Here is a 20205-nt window from a genome sequence, read left to right as displayed (position 1 = left end):
TAACTCGTGATTTTGACACATCCAATATTGTAGCTGATGACTCTCTCGTTTATCAGGATATGTCTGCAGAGGATTCTGGTCACACACAATTTAATGCACTCACACAATATGAATATTTGGTTTCCTCTTCCTTGCAGGGATGGCCGGTTTCCTGGCAGTGGTGGCTTATGGTCTTTACAGAATCCGCAGTCGTGGGGACCAGAAGATGTCCGTACATCTCATTCATATGAGAGTCGGTGCCCAAGGATTCGTTGTCGGTGCTATGACCTTTGGTAAGTGAACATTAAATCACCAAAACTTCTCTAATGTTCTCAGTTGGTCAGTAATATGCGAAGGGGAAATTAAAAGGCGCATGGAGACCCTACACTTGGGGGCAACATCGTTGTGTACAGAAGAGGATGTCTGTATTACAGGATTACCAGAACTGTGTGTCATACTGCTGAGTTAAGTGGGTAGATCAGGCATTAAATGACTGCCATGACAGCCATCGTTCTCTAAAGCACAGGCCCGGTTTACACAGGATAATGTGCTGCAGAGAATGATTATCACTCTCCAGACAAATGAGTGTTTTTTTTTTTGTTCATTCGTCAGGTGATCGGCAGCCTGTTTACACTGCCAATTATCAGGAAACGAGTGGTACTAGGAATATTCATTCACGATTAATCATGCTGTGTAAATGCACCCCAAAGCTAGGTTTACATTTGCTCGACTGTTCTGTTGGAAGCTTTATCACAGATTCCTCAAAGAGAATAGATTGCTAATAGACGAAAACTCCAATATGGTTTATGGCTTTGATTGGGAACTGATAATGTGGCTGTCTTTTGCAGGTTTCGGTAATGCCATTATTTTTTTTTTCTGTTCTATAGTGTAATAGAAGAATAGAAATAAAAGGCTTCGTTCACATCTGCACTAAATGTTTGACATTAAAATGATCTATAGTTGTAATTAATTTTTTTGAGGGTGAATCTTTATGGATATCTGATAGTTGTAGCTGCAGAGCTTTTTTGCTGGAAGGAGAATGACTGTATGCAGTGTATGGTAATAGAAACGATTGTTACCTGATGCATGTATGGACTGAATCCGTGCTATGAGAAACACTTGGATCCTATTTGCTTTATAGGAACGTTCAATTAGAAAAAGTATAGAAAAGGATTTTAAATGTAAATGTGTCAATTTTAGCCATAGAACCTATATATAGGACACATAAACTAAATATAATATAAAATATAACATTTATTAGTGATAATTTTAAAAATACATAATAAAAATAAAAAGAATAGGGAAAGGAATCACAAAAAAGAGGGTTCACAAAGGAAAGTATCAATAGTGCCAGGAGAAGACATGCACAAAATGAATACATCAACCAATATACCACATGAAATGTTAAAGTGTTATGTATGCAGGTAATAAAGTGAGATAGTGATAAAGTGCAAGTGCTAGTATACTTCTCACAGTACTAGATGTATTTCAAGATAACACAAAAGTGGGAATGGTAAATAGGAATAAGGCATGTGTTACACAGTACCAGCCTCAATATGTAACACATGCCTTATTCCTATTTACCATATCCTGTGAGAAGTATACTAGCACTTGCACTTTATCACTATCTCACTTTATTACCTGCATACATAACACTTTAACATTTCATGTGGTATATTGGTTGATGTATTCATTTTGTGCATGTCTTCTCCTGGCACTATTGATACTTTCCTTTGTGAACCCTCTTTTTTCTTTTTTGTGATTCCTTTCCCTATTCTTTTTATTTTTATTATGTATTTTTAAAATTATCACTAATAAATGTTATATTTTATATTGTATTTAGTTTATGTGTCCTATATATAGGTTCTATATTTATAGGAACGTTGTATGCAATTCCATTAGGTTCAGTGACGTACGAGCACTGCTCATGAGACAATAATAGTACATTGATGTAGTTGGAGCAGTATTTGACAGTGTAGTGGTTAGCATTGCTGTCTTGTTTGTATGTCTCTCCTCCTTTGTGTAGTTTTCTTCCCGGTGCTCCGTTGCATTCTTACATTCCAAATCATTGGTTTATTAGCCTCCTATAAAAAATTATCCTTGCTGTGTATTTTAGGCTAGGTTCACTCTTGCACAGCTCTGTCATTTTTGCTGGAAGAAAAATGATAGTCTCCCTAACAGAAACCCAAGGGTCCCCATTACAGTGAATGAGGTCCTTCTGGCACATAAAATCTGTCATAGGTTGGTTGCATTTTTTTCCTGCAGTTCGTACAGCAGAATGCTAGTGTGAACCTAACCTTAGATAGTATAATTAGATTGAGCCTCATTTCCTGATTCTTATGTACTGTCAGCATATCCCACAGCGCTATAGAAGGAAATAGCCAGATTCGGCACAACACTCCGTTTCGGTTTGTTTATAACCCTTTCTCTTTTTCTGATCTAGGTGTAATATATTCCATGTACAAGGAATACATCAAGCCTCAATTCGAAAATCATTCTGAAAAATGAGACCTGGCGTAGAAACAAAGGCCGCCGGTAACAGAAGTGTCGTCGTAGACCTGTCTGGTAATCGACCTCAAGTCCTGGACCAGCTGATCAGTATTGTGTTTGTCACTAGTTAAATTACCTTTACTTTGTTATAATACCACGTTTTGGTAGTTTCATTGACTGTGATGATTATGTGCCAGTAAATCATTTGTTTTTACAGTTCTCACTGCAGTTTGACTGGAATTTCATGGGAAAACCAGTATTAGTGGTGGATTGCGTGTACTACATCAGCACAACATACTTTAATTGTAAGCTTTCATTTATTTCTCTGCTGATTTATAGAAACCTAATACACGGTATATATGGCTTTTTCTACACTTACATTTTGCCTGCACTGTGTAATAATTCAGACTTGTTTCCAAGCTTTGCCAAGTTCGGTCACTATCCTCTACTGTGAGTCCTCAGTGCCTCTTTATAAAAGTGGACAGAAGTCTAATGGTCTTACTGGTCTGTGGTCAGAAATGATGCTGAACGTGGCCCAAGATGTTGACTATGAATCTTTGGTGGCTCTTCTGTAGCTCAGCATGTTCTACATGAGCTACTAAAGTCCTCTATATACTGTATCCTACCTGGTAGAAGCATTGCTGATCTAGTTAGGGAACACAAAAGCACAATATTGAGGCATTTTTAGCTTTAATCTCATAAATGTAATCAGTTCATTATCTCTATTTTCCATTCCTGCATAAAACCAGCATTTCAGAAATTGCCATTGTCAGTGTTTGATTTCAGCAAAATCCTTTATTCACCCAATTATCGTCTGCCTAGATGGCAATCTTACTTCCTTACATAGGTGATGACCACTATGGCTTTGTCCATTTTTAATCTCTGGGCTCTGAACACATGGGAGATCACTTGGCATGTGTAAAAGGGAGCGCCCTCCCTGGTTTTGCCACCCAGGACAGAAGGTCCAGGTGCTTGTTTCCTTCCTCTACACCATGTCCACTATGGTTTATAACACCATTGTTGTAAACTGTAACAGCTCAAGTCTCACCCCACCCAGTTGTAAAGGTGATGAGACCAACCTGGGTTGTGCACCCCTCTCTCCAAAGTGGCCAATCGCTACCCCTGCAGGGCACGCACCCCTTGATATTGCATTCTTGAGGTTCTTTTTATGCAGTAAATGCAGCCAGTCAGCGAAAGGTTGGATTGTTCATTAATCTTTTAACATGTCACACTAAACTGACTTGTTTTAAGTGGCAACTGATCGTCCGATGATCATACTTTACACTGTTATATTGACAAAGGCCAAGAAAATCAAACTTAACAGATCACATCTTAGTCTGCCATCAATATAATTCCCAAATAATGATCAATCAAAGATTCCAAAATTGATTTTGTGTATGCGTAGCTTCACTTCTGACTGTTTAATGGCATAGTCTAGGTCTACTAATCAGCATTGTGACAATTATTTTGCTCACCAGTTTTCTTCGTGCAAAATGGAATGCAATGCTCTTCATCATCTGGTAACAAGTAAATTCTATTTCTATAAATTACTTTCATAGTTTCTTAGTAAATTATACTGTTTAATAAAGTGGCATCATTCTGTACAGTACATGCCAATAAATGCCAGTGCTGGTTATTGGAGAGGCTGAATTTTCCACTGCATTATTCCACCGAGTGAATGTCAGCTGATGTGTGGATGGGATCATTGCCCTTTAGCTACAGACCTGTTATACGTTGTCTAATATAAAAATCCCAAACTTAGGAGGTTTTCCATAATGCAGGAGTATAAACTGAGATTTTCTTTTCTTTATTTTTTACTAAATGCCTTTCATTATTTGCTGTCCGCTACTATTTATCCCAGTAATCCAATAGGTGGAATCAGAAAACTTATAACATTTAGGAGAACATTTTCTATGGTGCGTTAAATCATGTCATCGACTATTCTCAGCATTCCCACCATTTTTATTTGAACCTTTATACATATTTGCCTTGGATGTGTTTTCCCTGTATAGGTTTTACTGTATACTGCAATATAAATTATCATAAGCACTAGTATATGGAGCCTTGTATATGTCATAATCAGGGCTGTGGAGTCGGAGCCCATTTTGGTGGAGTCGGTATAAAATGGACCGACTCCGAAAATATATAATAAATTGGGTACAGTAGTTCAATGCAGTTTGTGGGGAATATTTTTTTCATAAGAATTTGGGAAAGTTATGAAATGTCCTATAAATGTCTGTCCTATTCCTGATCTAAGGGTCTAGACTTTTAGCTGAGATGAATCTGTGCCACTGTAAATTTATCACTTAAACATGAGCCATGTATGAGGGAGTCGGAGTCGTGGAGTTGGAGTTTGTGTCATGGAAATTGAGGAGTCGGAGGTTTGGCTTACCGACTCCACAGCCCTGGTCATAATGCATAATTACATAATGTGTCATCGAACTACAGGACTAGACACGGACAGAAGGGGTCCCTGTGCAATAACACTACATGGGCCCTTTGCAGCTCAATAGCTCATCATAATGCACAATTCCACTGCTTTGGAGATGGACGTAAGCCCCCTTACCTAATGGGCCGCAGTGCGGCTGCACAGGTTGCACCAATGGTATGTCTGCTCCTGGACTACCTACGGTTTTGTTTGGCACTGAACCAAATTGTTGTTAAGTGATGCACTTAGTTAATGTGTCAATTTTCCTTTGTCACATGGGTTCTGTGCATATAATGCATCAATTCTAGTCAGTTAATCCCCACTACAAGACTGTTAACATGGAAATGTGTTAATTTATTTCCCCATTTTATCAATGGGGGAGTTGTATCAAAACTAGAAAAAAAAATACAAAGTGGTGCAGTTGTCGTGTGCTAATAATAAAAAGATCCTATATCTTTGGATTGTATCATTTTGAAGAACTGCTATAGACTTATTGGATCCTATTTGAAGTAATTGCAATTATGCCTCAAGGCTCCTGTTTCTGACAGATCTGTTTAAGTATAATAGATCATAATGGCTACTATTGAGAGCAGTATTCATGCTACTTTTAGAAGCGGCTTTGAACTTTTGCTCTAGAAAGTATGTCTACCCAAACAATACTTACAAAACGTTTTCTTTTCCGAACATGCTGGGTGGAAGGGGGAGAGTTGTTTGGACTCCTACTCTAACATGACTCTGTACTCAAAGCCAATTCTAAAGGGGCATGAACTAGGCAGGTAAAACAGCACTTTCATCATTGTGTTTGTAATATATGCCATTACCTTATTTTGCTTCCATCTTTCCCAAAGATTTATTTCATTTGCACAAGCCAACCAATGATTTAAAGTGTTGTCCACTGCTTGGACAACACCTTCTTAAATACTGAATTTCCCAGTATAAATTAAAATCTAGAAATCTCACTTCCTGCACAGTTCCCGCAATCTCTATGCTGGCTAGCCTGGCGCTGGTCTAACATTGTTATGCTACTTCCACATTGCTTCACTCACACGTACCTTGGACGAAACACGGATGTTCATTGGAAGTGTGAAAATCTTCAGCCCTTTGGCGGCCGCTGACTGGCTGCAGCGCTGATGTGGCAAAACAATGTCAAGTAAGTGCTGGGAAACTCCGTGCAGGAGCTATTTTACACTGAGGATTACAGATTTTAAGTAGGGTTTTTAGTAGACAACCCCTTTTAAATATTAAAAAAATAAATTGTGGGTTTGTTTTTGTTGTTTTTGCCCCGCTCCACTTTGGTTCTAAACCTGAAATGACTGGAGCTTATACAGACATTACTTTATAGAATTTATTATATTTTTACCTGTTGTCAATGTGAAAAAAAATTGATATCTACAGATTCCAGACCCCACTAAGCATGACTGATGACTGGGAGTTACTAGGCAAATCCAAATTTCAACTCTTAAAAGCTGAGTATATTTAAAGGGGTTGTCCACTACTGAGCAACCCCTTCTGAAATGCTACACTACCCCAAATAAAATAAAAAGGCATACCTTCTTATCCAGGCACCTTACTAGTAATGTCAGAGCTGTGTCTCCCTGCGCTTATGTTATATTATGCCATGCGAGCACTGCTGCCAGTCGGCAGCCACTGATTGGCTGCAGCCTTCACACTTCCGTCAGCCAGAACAGTTTTGTTTGACATAACTCTGAGTGCTGCAGACCATAAGCGCCTGCTGGGGGCCGTGTATCATGTTATAGGTGCTGTTTCTATAGCTTCACCTGACTACTACGTATGAATAATTGGCTCTACGGCTGTTCATTATTGTATTAGTTTGTGCTGTAGCCTTGGCATTACAAAATAATACTGACCCAGCTTTAGTTATCAAATACAATGTATCTCAGCGGGTTGTGTTTTCTTGTATTGTTTGATTTGTGCACTTATTAAATATCCTATTGACACACACATGACGTTGTCGCAATCTTTATCTCCTGTATCCATCATTGATATGTAAGAAAACCAGCAGAAAACACAACTTCAATTCTCTAGTCACTTTTATTAATAATACTTTAACTTGCCCTCATTAAAAACAGAATTTTATTTTAAGCGAATATATGAAAGGCACATTGACAGCCCACGGTTTCATCTAGTGGATAATACTAATTGTCTAACAACATAGAAGTTACAACGTGATACGAAACACTTCTAATGAGGACAGATATTATTTCTCATTTCCAGGAAATGACATTGGACTTTTTTTTAAAAAGTGCAAAAGTTTAGCTGCAAGTGAAGAACTTCTAATGCCGTCGGTGTCCACCATTCAATGTGCTCTCAACTATTAAGACCAAATCCATTGCTATATCAGAGCTTCTCAAATGTATCCTTTTAATGAATATTTACGACAATCACTTTGAGCTATGATACAACGTTGGATTGTGGTTTAAAAGCGGAGAACAAACTGTGGCTAAACTGCATATACTCTTCACAATTGTGGCTACATGTTTTCAAACATATCTTTCTAGGAAATTATCTTAAAACTGCTTGTCTGGAAACCCATGCTTATGACACCACTTTGAAATGAAAAAAAAAAAAAAGTTTTTCCATGCACTTTTCAATATTGTGAACATCAAAGTCCTCTCCCGCCTCGTCGATTTAAGTAAATACTTGTATTGCCTACGAAATATCAACTTTGTTTGGTTTCTCTGTTATTCCTCCAGAATATTTATGAATAAATTAACAACTAGGTGTTATCATTTCTCTTAACAAAGGGCTTGTTCTGCGCTGTGTACCAATGATTGGACAGTGTGTTAACACCCAATTAATTTATGCTTTATTTCCTTGTAGGAATAATAAACAGAATTATTTCATGAGCCAGTATTTACTGAAATTGACAAGGGGAGGTGACAGGTATATTTTAAAGTTAATTGGGAAAACCAGCAAGAAACACAAAAATCAGCAAAAAAAAATAATAATTTTAATAATATTGCAGTTGAGACTTGGCAGGACTTGTGTCAAGTGTAATTTTGGTCAGAAGGTCCAAGTGCATGTACATAATTTCTTCACTGTAAGAGGTTGTGCACTACTAGGACAACCCCCTTCTTGATCAAAATGTTTGACCCCCATAAAATACAGCCTATACTCACCTCCAGTGCTGGCACAGTTCCTATGGTGTCAGCACTTGCGGTCCCGGTGCTGCCGTGGTGTTGTGACACGTGATGCCGGCGCCCAATCAGCCCTGGCGTCACTGGCCCCGCCTTCGTAGGCCCCGCCTTTGTAGGAACTGAACCTGAAGAGGAAGTCCGGGCTGCAGCTGATCTGACGTCCTCTTCATGCTCAATTCAACAGGAGGCGGGGACAGTGACGCCAGCTCTGATTGGGTGCCAGTGTCACAACAACAGCGTGGGAGACCGGGTGCCGACACCGCGGGAATGGTGCCAGCACGAGAGGCGAGTATAGGCTTTATTATTTTATGGGGGCCAAGTGAGAGGCATGAACAGGGGTTGTCCAAGTAATGGACAACGTCTTTAATATATTTCTACTTATTAAACTCATTTGTCGCTTATTACCAAACATCAATTCATAATATTGTTGACTTTTGACTTCTTCTCTTGCCCTTTGTCATACAGATTTGCTTTGTGATTTATTTTGATGTTTTGTATATTTTGGATTGTCACTTCTTAATTCTCTATTAGATGCATTATTAACAACTTTGAAAATAATTTAGTTTTTTTGATTAGGTATCTCCTCTATAACACAGAGCAGAGAGTTGGGGTATGTGCACACGACATCTTTTTCAGGCGGATTCCAGCTCTAAAAAACATGTAAAAAAAATAACCACTTACACAATGTCAAAAAGACTTGTGCTGATGTTCCATCTTTGGTAACTTTTTTTTTAGCTGCTTCACAACCTTTAATGACTGATGGGGTTAAAAGAACTGACCTGCCCCTTCTTCAGGTGACTTTTTGGAAGCTGACACTATTTTTATACGCAAGATTTTAAAAAAGATGACTCTTTAGGAAAAACAACGCTGGAATTTTCCTAAAGCTTCTTGTGCCTCAAAAACAATGCAGGTACTCTGGCGTCTTAAAGACATTGCGTGCGCTTAGCTTTACTGTGTATCATTGGCTCCAGCCATAGTGAACTCAACCCCTTTAATGCAAAGAAGCGCTGTCAAGGATTTAGGTTAAATCAGATCAGTGTGGGACCGACACCTATCGGTTATTACCTGCTTCGGTGATTGCTGGATATAAGAATTTTTTGATGTAGAGTTCATCTCCCATTCAAGTTATCAAGCAATAAGGCGCAGTAAGAGGAAACAGTTAAAGGGAACGACTGTACGTGCGGGGAGAAGATACTTGTGCTTTGGAACTTTTTGATGATGGGAGAGAGTCTGTGTTGGGGTAGCAAGTTCTGGAATGTGGAGGACACATGGAAGAAATTTTGGAGTCAAGGTGTAAAAAGCAGACGAGAAGGCGGCTTTGTGAAGACTGGAACAACACGTGAGAGGTATGGCAAAAATGTATGGAGGGGGACAAGTAATGGAGAGCCTGATCTGTCTGGATTTTAAAATGTATTTGCCAAACAATAGGTGCCAGTGACGAGACCGATAGAAAAGGGCACGAGACCGAATGCTCAAGAGGAGCATGTTGCAGTAGTCTACGTGAGAGGTGATGATCGTCCTATACTTATATAAAGCTCTGACCTGTTTCTTGTTCTGTACGTTTTCACTATAGAATACTTGGATCACATCTTGCTATCGATTTTTCAAATACCAAATTCCTAACGAGAGAGTTCTAAAATGTAATAAATAATGAATATAAGAACTGTGGGAAGTACTATTATTCTAAACCCCAGATCTTTGGGGGAAAGGGATAAAATATATATTTTCTAAATCTTAAAATACTTGTGAAGCCTTATTCACACGTCCAGTTTTCTTGTACCTGTGATATACATTTTTTATTTATTTTTTAACAGACAGCACTTTTAAAATTGGAAGCCATATCAGTGTGACAGAAAAATATACTTAATGGGGAAACACTGATCAAGGCGCGTGGAGAGAGTTGTAAATTCGAACCTTTCTCCGTTGCCAAGTCAAATAGGCACAGCGGCATAATAAAATGGTATATTGTGGTCTATTGATATAACGGTCATGATCTTTGCAGTATAATCTTAGCATTTGAAATGTGAAAGTACAAATTAAAATTACATTAATAAAGAAATATTCCAGGTTTTTTTTTCTTATACAAGAAAAATTGTATAAATCAACAATGGTTTAAAAACCTCAGCAGAATTGTGTATGTCATGGATATAACATGGTGTCATTCTTCCGACTCCCCACATGTAGTGTTCCAGCTAGCATTCAGTTACCAACAAAGTTACATGAGAAATGAACATGTAAGAAATATGCAACCATCGGCCAACTGAGACCAGACGATGGTTTAACAACTATTTTTCTGGTATAAGTAAAGTAAATACGCAGATTTTTAAATCCATGTATATTCTAAAAAATTGCTATTTTATATAAAATCAAAACTGAAATATGCATCTATGTATACTTCTAGTATGCACTTAGAGGTATAGTATCTCCCACAATCGGTATAAAGCTTCAGAGAGATGTAACTTCAAGCATAACTGGATCTAAACGGCATTCTGCCCCTAAGAGCTCACGATTAGAGATGAGTGAAGCCGAACTGTAAAGTTCTGGGTTCGTACCGGACACTTAGTGGCCAGTGCTGAACTCCGAACTCTGACTTCTCTTGGAAGTCCATTTTATGGTAGAGATAGATATTTTCTAGCTCCAAAGTTCGGGTCCCAATTAATTTCTAAAGTGTTCTGGAACCCGAACCAAACTTTGGACTAAAGTTCGGTCGAACCCGAACCTTCGCGGGTCGGCTCATCCCTACTCACAATCTATTCTTACAGTGCAGTGACCGGACTACCATATCACAGAATCACTCTTCTCATAGAAAGGGAAGATTCAATTGAAATAAAAAAAAAATCACAGTTCACATTTAACAGTCATAATACATATAGATGATTACAAGGCACGGTTAGAAAATTCCCCACAAAGGCAGCACCGTTATTTGGTGTCTCTTCCCCTGTCCGAGCAGCATCCTCTACTACCGTACCCATACAGTCCACCTAAATAGCTTTAGTTTGATGTTTCTTTTTTGACCTGTTGCATGAAAACCGTACGTGTTTTAACCAAAGTTGGAAATGGTTATATGAATGTTGCCTATAACTTTTAAGTGGCATCATAATTTTTTTTTCAAAATATCTGCAGAAAAATAACGTTTTAAAGAAAACATCTGCTTAAGGGTGGGAGCATTGATTTTTTTTTTTCCATCCATAATTCAGAAAGTTATATTCCAGCAGTCAACACAAAACAGTAAACCTGTTTATAATATAATGAAGTTGGACAAACAGCCTCACGTCTGAAGACTATTTCCATAATCTAGGTTTCTACAGTAAGAAACATGGTTGCTTATGACAACCATTTAGGCAATGGTTTTCATTTCTTGTGCAGATTGTCATGTGAAACATGACTGGTTGTGCTGGGTAACCCAACTTACTTCATCAGTTTCTTCTACCCTGCCTCAATTTCTGCTGATCACACTAATAACTACTATTTACTAATATGGTAAAAACAATTGAAAGCTCATTATCGGCATCGCCCTTCTTGCCACTCTACACAAACCTACTCCAATTCTCAGTCACGGCCATCTCGATGAATGGATGAAGGCTTACCTTTTCTATCAGAATGGAGCCAATGTGACAAAACATTGCCAAATATGACAGTTCGCATACTGACTCTGATCCTTACGAAAGTGCTAAAAAAATACAATAAATATAACCAGAGTTGTGTTGATGGTCATGTTCACTATTATGTTCTTTTAGTTCCCAAACTTTGACATGGCACCTCATAGTTGCTGAGTTCTCCTAGATTAGGGCCAAGAGGAGATGAAGATCTTCAGAGTCGGGGTGAGTATGCCATATGACTTCCATCATCACCGGGAGGAGGGCAGGTCTTCTTTCTCCATATTGTTTAGTAAGAAAAGCTCAGGGAATGTGGTCAACCCCAGGTTATACTAAAATAGAGGAAGAAACAACACATAAGAAGCTACACAATACAAAAGAATATACTTTATACATGTGACTGAAAGCAGCGGTGTGCAGGGGGGAAGGAGGGGCTACAGAAAACTGGAGGGTACATGAATATGGAGCCGAGATGGATAACATTTACACTTAGAGGATTATAGTCCAACGTACGTAAACAATTTGCACTACAGCCCTTCTATAGTCTCTTGGTCCATTAACAGTACCCAGGGGGCCGACATGTAAAGGAAGCTGGTGTCAGGCACAGCCAGAGCAGTATGCACAACTTTTGGCTATGTTCATGTTTTTCACCCTTCCATACAGTCTGTAGGATGGGATGGAGAGTAAAGGTGCCAATACACATTAAATAGCTTATGGATGAATGCTGCTTCAGCCAACCGCTATCTCTCCTGACACAGTTGATGAAGCCATAACGTATTTTCAATGGGAAGATAAGTAGAGAGAGATCAGCTATGTACCAGAGGAAGTGGACGGGACGTCCACGAAACGGATAGTAATCGTAGCTTTTAGTAATAAACTACAAGATTGTATAAATTTAACAATCTCTCGTCATATTTCTTCACCACGGAGGAGCGCGGATTCTATTCCCGGCACCAACGTTATCCTATTACAGACAGCCTTCAATGGGAAGAGAAAGTCGCTGCCAGCTTATAAAGTGCTAGAATTCAACCTGGCCGATCCTTTTCTCCCCTTACATCATCTTATGGGGGAGAATCAGGTGTACCCTCCGCCCCAACACTTTTATATAGCCAGTCAACCAGATTTGGGCAACTTGAATGTGTATTGGGAGCCTTTACGAATGACTGCAAGGTCAGGCTACACAGGGTTTAATCATCTGCAACCCCTGAAACACACAGGTCTGCAAAGGAGCTGAATACACAATATGGTAAGATATTTTTACCCCTAGAACGCATACCTGGGGCCTCGCAGGCCCGCCCTGTTAACCACTTCGCGCCAGAGCCTGTTTTTGCCTTCGTGACCGGGCCAATTTTTTCAATTCTGACCACTGTCCCTTTATGAGGTAATTACTCTGGAATGCTTCAACGGATCCCCCTGATTCTGAGTTTGTTTTTTTGTGACATATTGTACTTCATGATAGTGGTAAAATTTCTTCGATATCACTTGCGTTTGATTGTGAAAAAATCGGAAATTTGGCGAAAATTTTGAAAATTTTGCAATTTTCAAACTTTGAATTTTCATGCCCTTTAATCAGAGAGATATATCACACAAAATAGTTAATAAATAACATTGCCCACATGTCTACTTCACATCAGCACAATTTTGGAACCAAAATTTTTTTTGGTTAGGAAGCTATAAGGGTTAAAAGTTGACCAGCGATTTCTCATTTTTACAACAAAATTTACAAAAACATTTTTTTTAGGGCCACATCTTATTTGAAGTGACTTTGAGGAGCCTTTATGACAGAAAATACCCAAAAGTGATACCATTCTAAAAACTGCACCCCTCAAGGTGCTCAAAACCACATTCAAGAAGTTTATTAACCCTTCAGGTGCTTCACAGGAATTTTTGGAATGTGGAAGAAAACAATGAACATTTAACTTTTTTTCACAAAACTGCTACTTTAACCTCAAATTTTTAATTTTCACAAGGGCAGCCAGAAAAAATGGACCCCAAAATGTGTTGTGTAATTTCTCCTGAGCACGCTGATACCCCATATGTGGTGCAAAGCCACTGTTTGGGTGCACGGCATGGCTTGGAAGGTAAGGAGCGCCATTTGACTTTTGGAATGGAAATTTGACTGGAATGGATAGCGGACGCCATGTTGCATTTGGAGAGCCCCAGAGGTGCCTAAACAGAGGAAACCCCCAACAAGTGACCCCATTTTGGAAACTAGACCCCTCAAGGAACTTATCTAGATGTGTGGTGAGCACCTTGAACCCCCAGGGGCTTCACAGAATTTTATAATGTTGAAGTGTGAAAATAAAAAAACACATTTTTAACACAAAACTGCTACTTTAGCCTCAAATTTTTAATTTTCACAAGGGCAGCCAGAAAAAATGGACCCCAAAATGTGTTGTGCAATTTCTCCTGAGCACGCTGATACCCCATATGTGGTGCAAAGCCACTGTTTGGGCGCACAGCATGGCTTGGAAGGTAAGGAGCGCCATTTGACTTTTGGAATGGAAATTTGACTGGAATGGATAGCGGACGCCATGTTGCATTTGGAGAGCCCCTGAGGTGCCTAAACAGAGGAAACCCACAACAAGTGACCGAATTTTACAATCTACTCCTCTGTATAAATTAATCTAGTGGTGGGAAAATAAGTAGATAGGTAAATGGTCACTAAACCCATAGATGAATTCCCACAGAGGTGTCATTTCTATAATGGGGTCACTTCAGGGGGGATTATGCTGTTCTGGCACTTTTCAGAGTACCAGAGCTAAAGAATCCCCCCTGAAGTGACCCCATTTTGGAAATGAAACCCCTCTGGGAATTCATCTATGGGTTTAGTGACCATTTTAACTCAATGGATGATTTCCAGAAACAAGCACGCAATGGAAGGTTTAGATTCTGGAGAACCCCCCCTGGAAATTAAGTGAGCTCTACTCGAATGTGTCATTCACTAAATGAACCAAATGTTTGAATGACAAATTGGGATACATTTTTACAGTTTAAAAACGTGGTTCTGTGTGGAAGATTTTAAAGCAGTCAGTGACGCATAAGGCTGGCAATGATGGGCATTGTGGGCAATAGTAGCGGGTATCACGCCTCATTCCTCTCTTAGTACATACACATCTTTTCTGGGGGTTCCTTCTTGTTTCCGTTGCTGGAATAAGTGCAATAAAATGTCGCTCAGTGAGTCTTTTCACATCCTCAGATTCTAATGGATGAGCGGGGCTAACACTTTGAAAGACAAGATTTTCAATTACCTTTTCTTGATAATCAAGAAAAGGATCTGAATTTCCTGCTTTTTTGTACAACACAAAAGAATTGTATGTGGCCACCTGAAACAAATAAATAACCAACTTTTTATACCAGGTATAGGACTTTCTTGATACCTGGTATGGCTGTAGAACCTGGTCTGCAAGGTCCACACCCCCCATGTGTTTGTTGTAGTCAATGACTGACACAGGTTTTTGCTTCGGAGTGGTGGATCCTAGTTCTACAGTGGCCCTTGTGGCATCTGTGTCGATCGAGCTGAGGACAAAAATATCCCTCTTATCCCTATATTTCAGGGCAAGCAGCTCTCTGTTGCGTACAGCCCCTGACTGCCCCTTTTGAAACTTTTGGTTGACCAATGGTTGTGGAAACCCCTGACAGTTTTTACAGATGGTCCCACAAGCCCCGATGTTGTGTTCAACCAGACTTTTAAATAGGGGTATGCTGGTGTAATAATTGTCCACATATAGATTGTAGCCTTTTTGAAAAAATGGACTTATCAGCTCCCAAACAATTTTTCCAGATGTCCCCAGATAAGTAGGGCATCCTGGTGGGTTTAGTTGGCTATCTTTCCCCTCATATATGCGAAAAGCGGATGTGTATCCGGTTGAACTTTCGCACATTTTATAGAGCTTTATTCCAAACCTTGCCCTTTTAGATGGGATAAATTGCTTGAGGTGCAGTCTTCCTTTGAATTTTACAAGGGACTCGTCTATAGAAATATTTTGTGTTGGGGTGTAGAGGCTTAAGAATTTTTCTGACAAATTTTCAATGATGGGTCTAATTTTATATAACCTGTCATGTTCTGGGGCATTTCTGGGCAGGCATTGACTATTGTCGTTAAAATGCCAAAACCGCATGAGCATTTCATAACGGGTCCTAGGCAGAACGACTGAAAACATAGGGGTGGCTTGAACAGGGTGGTTGGACCAGTAGGATCGAATGCTCGGTTTTTTAACAAGCCCCATGGCAAATGTAAGTCCTAAAAATTTTTTTATTTCCGGGACATTAGTTGGTGTCCATAAATTTGCCCTAGCATAGTAAGATCGGGGATTCTGGCTTATGAATTGGGACGCGTATAAATTTGTTTGCACGACAATATGCTCTAGCAAGCTGTCTGTAAAAAACAAATTAAAAAATGAATTGGTCCAAAATCTTCCACCTCCACATTTATACCAGGAATGGCGTTGAAATCAGGGCTGAATGGAGCAGCCGAATCTGAAGCCTCCCATCTGGGAAATGCTAGATCATGTGGCAAAGCCCCTTGTACACTGGCGTGCGCCAATTCACTAGTAGCAGGGACAGCGCTTGTACTGGGCAGTGTTCCCTGATTTGGAGACGTTTCTCCAGTAGCGCTATTTGCCCCTATTGCTGTACTGGTCCTTGGGCTTGAGGATGGAACAGAATCACTGCTCATTTCTGGGCTCTCAGTGTCGCCGCTACTAAAGCCCTCAAAATCCACATCTCCATCTGAGATTGCGCTGTCATCAGTGTCAGAACACAGCAGGGCATACACCTCCTCTGCGGTATAAGTCTGACGGGCCATTTTACTTTTATATTTTTTGACTGGACTGAACGGACCGGACTGAAAGGACGGGACCGGACTGGACTGACCGGACTGATCTGACAGGACTGACAGACTGATGTGACAGGACTGACTGACTGATCTGACAGGACTGACTGACTGACAGATCTGACAGGACTGACTGACTGACAGATCTGACTGACTGACAGATCTGACAGGACTGACTGACAGATCTGACAGGACTGACTGACAGATCTGACAGGACTGACAGATCTGACAGGACTGACTGACTGACAGATCTGACTGACTGACAGATCTGACTGACTGACAGATCTGACAGGACTGACTGACTGACAGATCTGACAGGACTGACTGACTGACAGGACTGACTGATCTGACAGACTCACTAACCCTAACTCTTACTTTCTTTTTTATTTTTTTTTTACTTTCACAGTGGCAAGGCTGACAGCTCTTGTCACACTGTTTCTCCTCTGCTCTCTCACTGAGATCGGAGGAGAAACTGCATTTATCAGGCAGATCGCCCGGGAAAGTTTGTTGCTAAAACAAACTTCCCTGGTGATCTCTCTGATTGGCTGGTGTGACGCTGACATCATCGAGACCTGAGCCAATCAGGTCTCGATGATGTCAGAGGTCACAGCACCGGGATCCCCGCCGCTGACAGGTATGTGGGGGGTCCCGATCGCCGACCACCGGCTGTCCCTATCTTTTAAATGCCGCGATCGCTATGGATCGCGGCATCTAGAAGATAGGAACAGGTTAACATCATGGGGACCTGATCCAATCAGGTCCCCATGATGCCACATGTCAGAGCTATCGCTCTGAACCGGTACCGCAGCGCTAGCAGGACCCTGGGGGTCCTGAGCGCTGCGGGACCACCCACCGTTTTTAAACGTCGGCGCTGCACAGAGCCCAGGCAGCGCCGACGTTTATGTACAGTGGGCGGTCCTGAACCGGTTAATTGTTTTCTATTTTCTGCAAGATTACTTTAGTTAGAATTTTGAAACTCTAGGTATTCCTCAGGTATATAGTTGTTTGTCATTTTCTTTTGAGTTATTCCATGTTATTTGCACACGGGCCTAAAAGGCCTCAGGTATGTGAAAAAGTAGATTTTTATGGTAATGCGTTCTAGGGTTAAATTATTTGCAAAGTTTATTTTTCAATTTTAATGATTGTAAAATTGTACATAGCTTTACATTAATATTATTGCAGGTTTGAGAACTAAAATAGCATAATATAAAAATCTCAACATGCAGCAGTCCTGTGTATACATGTACTTACACCGTCCACTGTCACTATTTGTAATGAAAGCTTGTAAAACAGTAAAAACATCACATATTCAGAGGATGGCAACACACAACTACAGCATAAACACTAGGAGAATAGGAAAGATCAGATGTGAAGTTTAAATGAGCCCAGACCCCTTACAATGCTTTTAGTGTAAAGGTAGCCATGTTTGTTTTTTACATTTAAATTAATTATGTCAATAAAGTGATTTAAGGAGAACGGCTTTATTACATAGAACAGAACCTTCATGTGTCTATAGACAATTTGATCATCAGGCCTGATGCAGTTCTTTTCCACAGTTGTCATAGAGCAGATCCAGCTGGAGATTTGGGATACTGGTGAGAAGAAATGTATTTTTTTCGAGCATCCAACTTCATATCATCCATATACCCAAACCTAGTATTCTGTCTCCACGGTCTGTAAATAGGGTGAGCTCAATAAATCTAGTGTTTTCTCTTCATTCTCACTACAGTGACCATGCCTAATGAGAAATGGCTGACAGAAGGTAGAGCTCGTCACATCAAATGTCAAAAACATCAACCCCAAAATTATGCTGGCAACGTTCTTAAAGAGAATCTGTCGCCAGGTTTTTGCTCCTTCACCGGAGAGCAGCATAATGTAGGAAAAGAGACCCTGATTCCAGCAATGTGTCACTTAGTTTACTGTGTGCAGCAGTTGTGATACAATCAGAGTTCTTAAAAGCTGAGAAAGCTAACCTCACCCATATCACTGCTGTCTGTCTACTGACAGTGAGCTGCTCATCACAGGAGGGGACGTGGTCGGACGACTGAAGGAGGCAGCGATAATGTCCTAGTGATAAAACCTTCATTGTAAGTAAAAAACAGCACACAGCCTGAGAAGTGACATCAGTGTTTTAACCCCCTACCTCATGCTGTCTTTGGATTACATAGCAAAAACTTGCCGACAGATTCCCTTTAATGTGAATTTTATTTAATGTTTTTTGAACGGTTGCTTTTCATTCTCTGTTGTAGGACTATAAGAGCCAATGTCAGATTATGGACTACTTTTACACTCTAGATAATAAGTGCACCCAAAGAAATATACCGTAATCTTTTATTAAATCATAGAACCAGACAAGACATATAAGAGGTCACCAATATACAGATAGTGTAATATCTACAGGAAATATCTAGACACTCAGGAGACACAGACGGAGGTCAAGAAAACAGCCCGACTCGTACATGTATACACTTGGCTTCCTAGCGAACGTTTAGTGGTGCCGTCCTTTCTTCTTCGTGTGCTCTGATTGCATTGCAGTACTGACCCATTGTAAATATTTTATTTAAAGAAGTTGCCCGGGAATAGTTGTCCAGGATAGTAAAATGTAGATAACTTGGCACTCCAGAGTAATTTGCAAGATGAATAACGTTTATTTCGTGCAGACAATCCACAGAAATAAACATTTCGGTCGTATTGACCTTCGTCAGTATAGCATATTGCAAGAGGACTGAAGTATGAGGCAAAGCCATAGGAGGGCAGTACACACTGCGGCTGTGGAGTGTTTTCTACCCTTAGGATAGGTCATCAATATCTGATTGATGGGGATGGGTCACCAGGCGCTCCCACCTATTAGCCGTTCCCGATGCCGGCCGGATGTGCCCAGTTGCGGAGCTGCACATCAGTTTCATCAAAGCTATAGCGGCCGCAACTGGGTACAGCACATCCGCCTCCTATTCAAATCAATAGGGGGCAGATGTGCAGTACCACGCCACTGCCACAATACCATTTATGGAGCTGTGCAGCTCCGCAACGGAGTACTTCTGGCGCCGGTACCGAAAACAGCTGATCGGCAGGGTCACCGGGTGACGTACCCCCACCAATCAGATCATAAACTATCCTAACAGTAGCCCATTGATGTAAAAGTCCTGGACAACTTCTTTAAGCAAACCATAAAGAAGACTCTAACATAAATGGTCCTTCTATTTTCCAGGTTTGCTTTTTAGAGCCTCGGGAATTAAAGAAGCATTTCCATCATGGTTTATATCCTCTTAATACATACATGTCAAACTCTGGCCCATGGGCCAAATCTGGCCTGCAGGGTGGTTTTATTTGGCCTGTGACACCAGAACCACCACCAACCTTTTGGGGTGCCCATTATTCTGTATGGAGGACTATGTGGGGCCCATTATTCTGTATAGAGGACTGTGGGGCCATTATTCTGTATGGAGGACTATGTGGGGCCATTATTCTGTATGGAGGACTATGTGGGGCCCATTATTCTGTATGGAGGACTATGTGGGGCCATTATTCTGTATGGAGGACTATGCAGGGCCATTATTCTGTATGGCGGACTATGCGGGGCCCTTTATTCTGTATGGAGGACTATGTGGGTCCGATTATTCTGTATGGAAGACTATGTGGGGCCCATTATTCTGTATGGAGGACTATGTGGGGCCATTATTCTGTATGGAGGACTATGTGGGGCCATTATTCTGTATGGCG

The 20205-nt window shown here is 40.4% G+C and overlaps 2 protein-coding genes across 7 annotated transcripts in view; one reads left to right on the top strand and one right to left on the bottom strand.

Annotated features, from left to right (window-relative positions):
• The window catches only part of HIGD1C (HIG1 hypoxia inducible domain family member 1C), a 38691-nt gene extending 31832 nt beyond the window's left edge, over positions 1-6859 (top strand). Inside the window, exons 3-4 of the mRNA XM_073663254.1 lie at positions 138-272; positions 2423-6859. Of these exons, the coding sequence (XP_073519355.1) occupies positions 138-272; positions 2423-2487 (200 nt within the window). The 3' untranslated portion in view covers positions 2488-6859. The remainder of the gene's footprint in view (positions 1-137; positions 273-2422) is intronic.
• Positions 6860-9741: 2882 nt separating this feature from the next.
• Positions 9742-20205, bottom strand: part of SLC11A2 (solute carrier family 11 member 2) — a 99799-nt gene continuing 89335 nt past the window's right edge. For all 6 annotated transcript variants that reach the window (XM_073663248.1, XM_073663249.1, XM_073663250.1 and 3 more), the window contains exon 17: positions 9742-11983. In XM_073663248.1, coding sequence (XP_073519349.1) covers positions 11903-11983 — 81 coding nt within the window. In that variant the 3' untranslated portion in view covers positions 9742-11902. The remainder of the gene's footprint in view (positions 11984-20205) is intronic.

Source organism: Phyllobates terribilis, unplaced genomic scaffold (genome assembly GCF_046119375.1).
Source record: "Phyllobates terribilis strain yellow unplaced genomic scaffold, ASM4611937v1 Scaffold_2__4_contigs__length_985480577, whole genome shotgun sequence".
In the NCBI taxonomy this organism is placed as follows: Eukaryota; Metazoa; Chordata; class Amphibia; order Anura; family Dendrobatidae; genus Phyllobates; species Phyllobates terribilis.
This window is presented reverse-complemented; position numbering and strand designations above follow the sequence as displayed.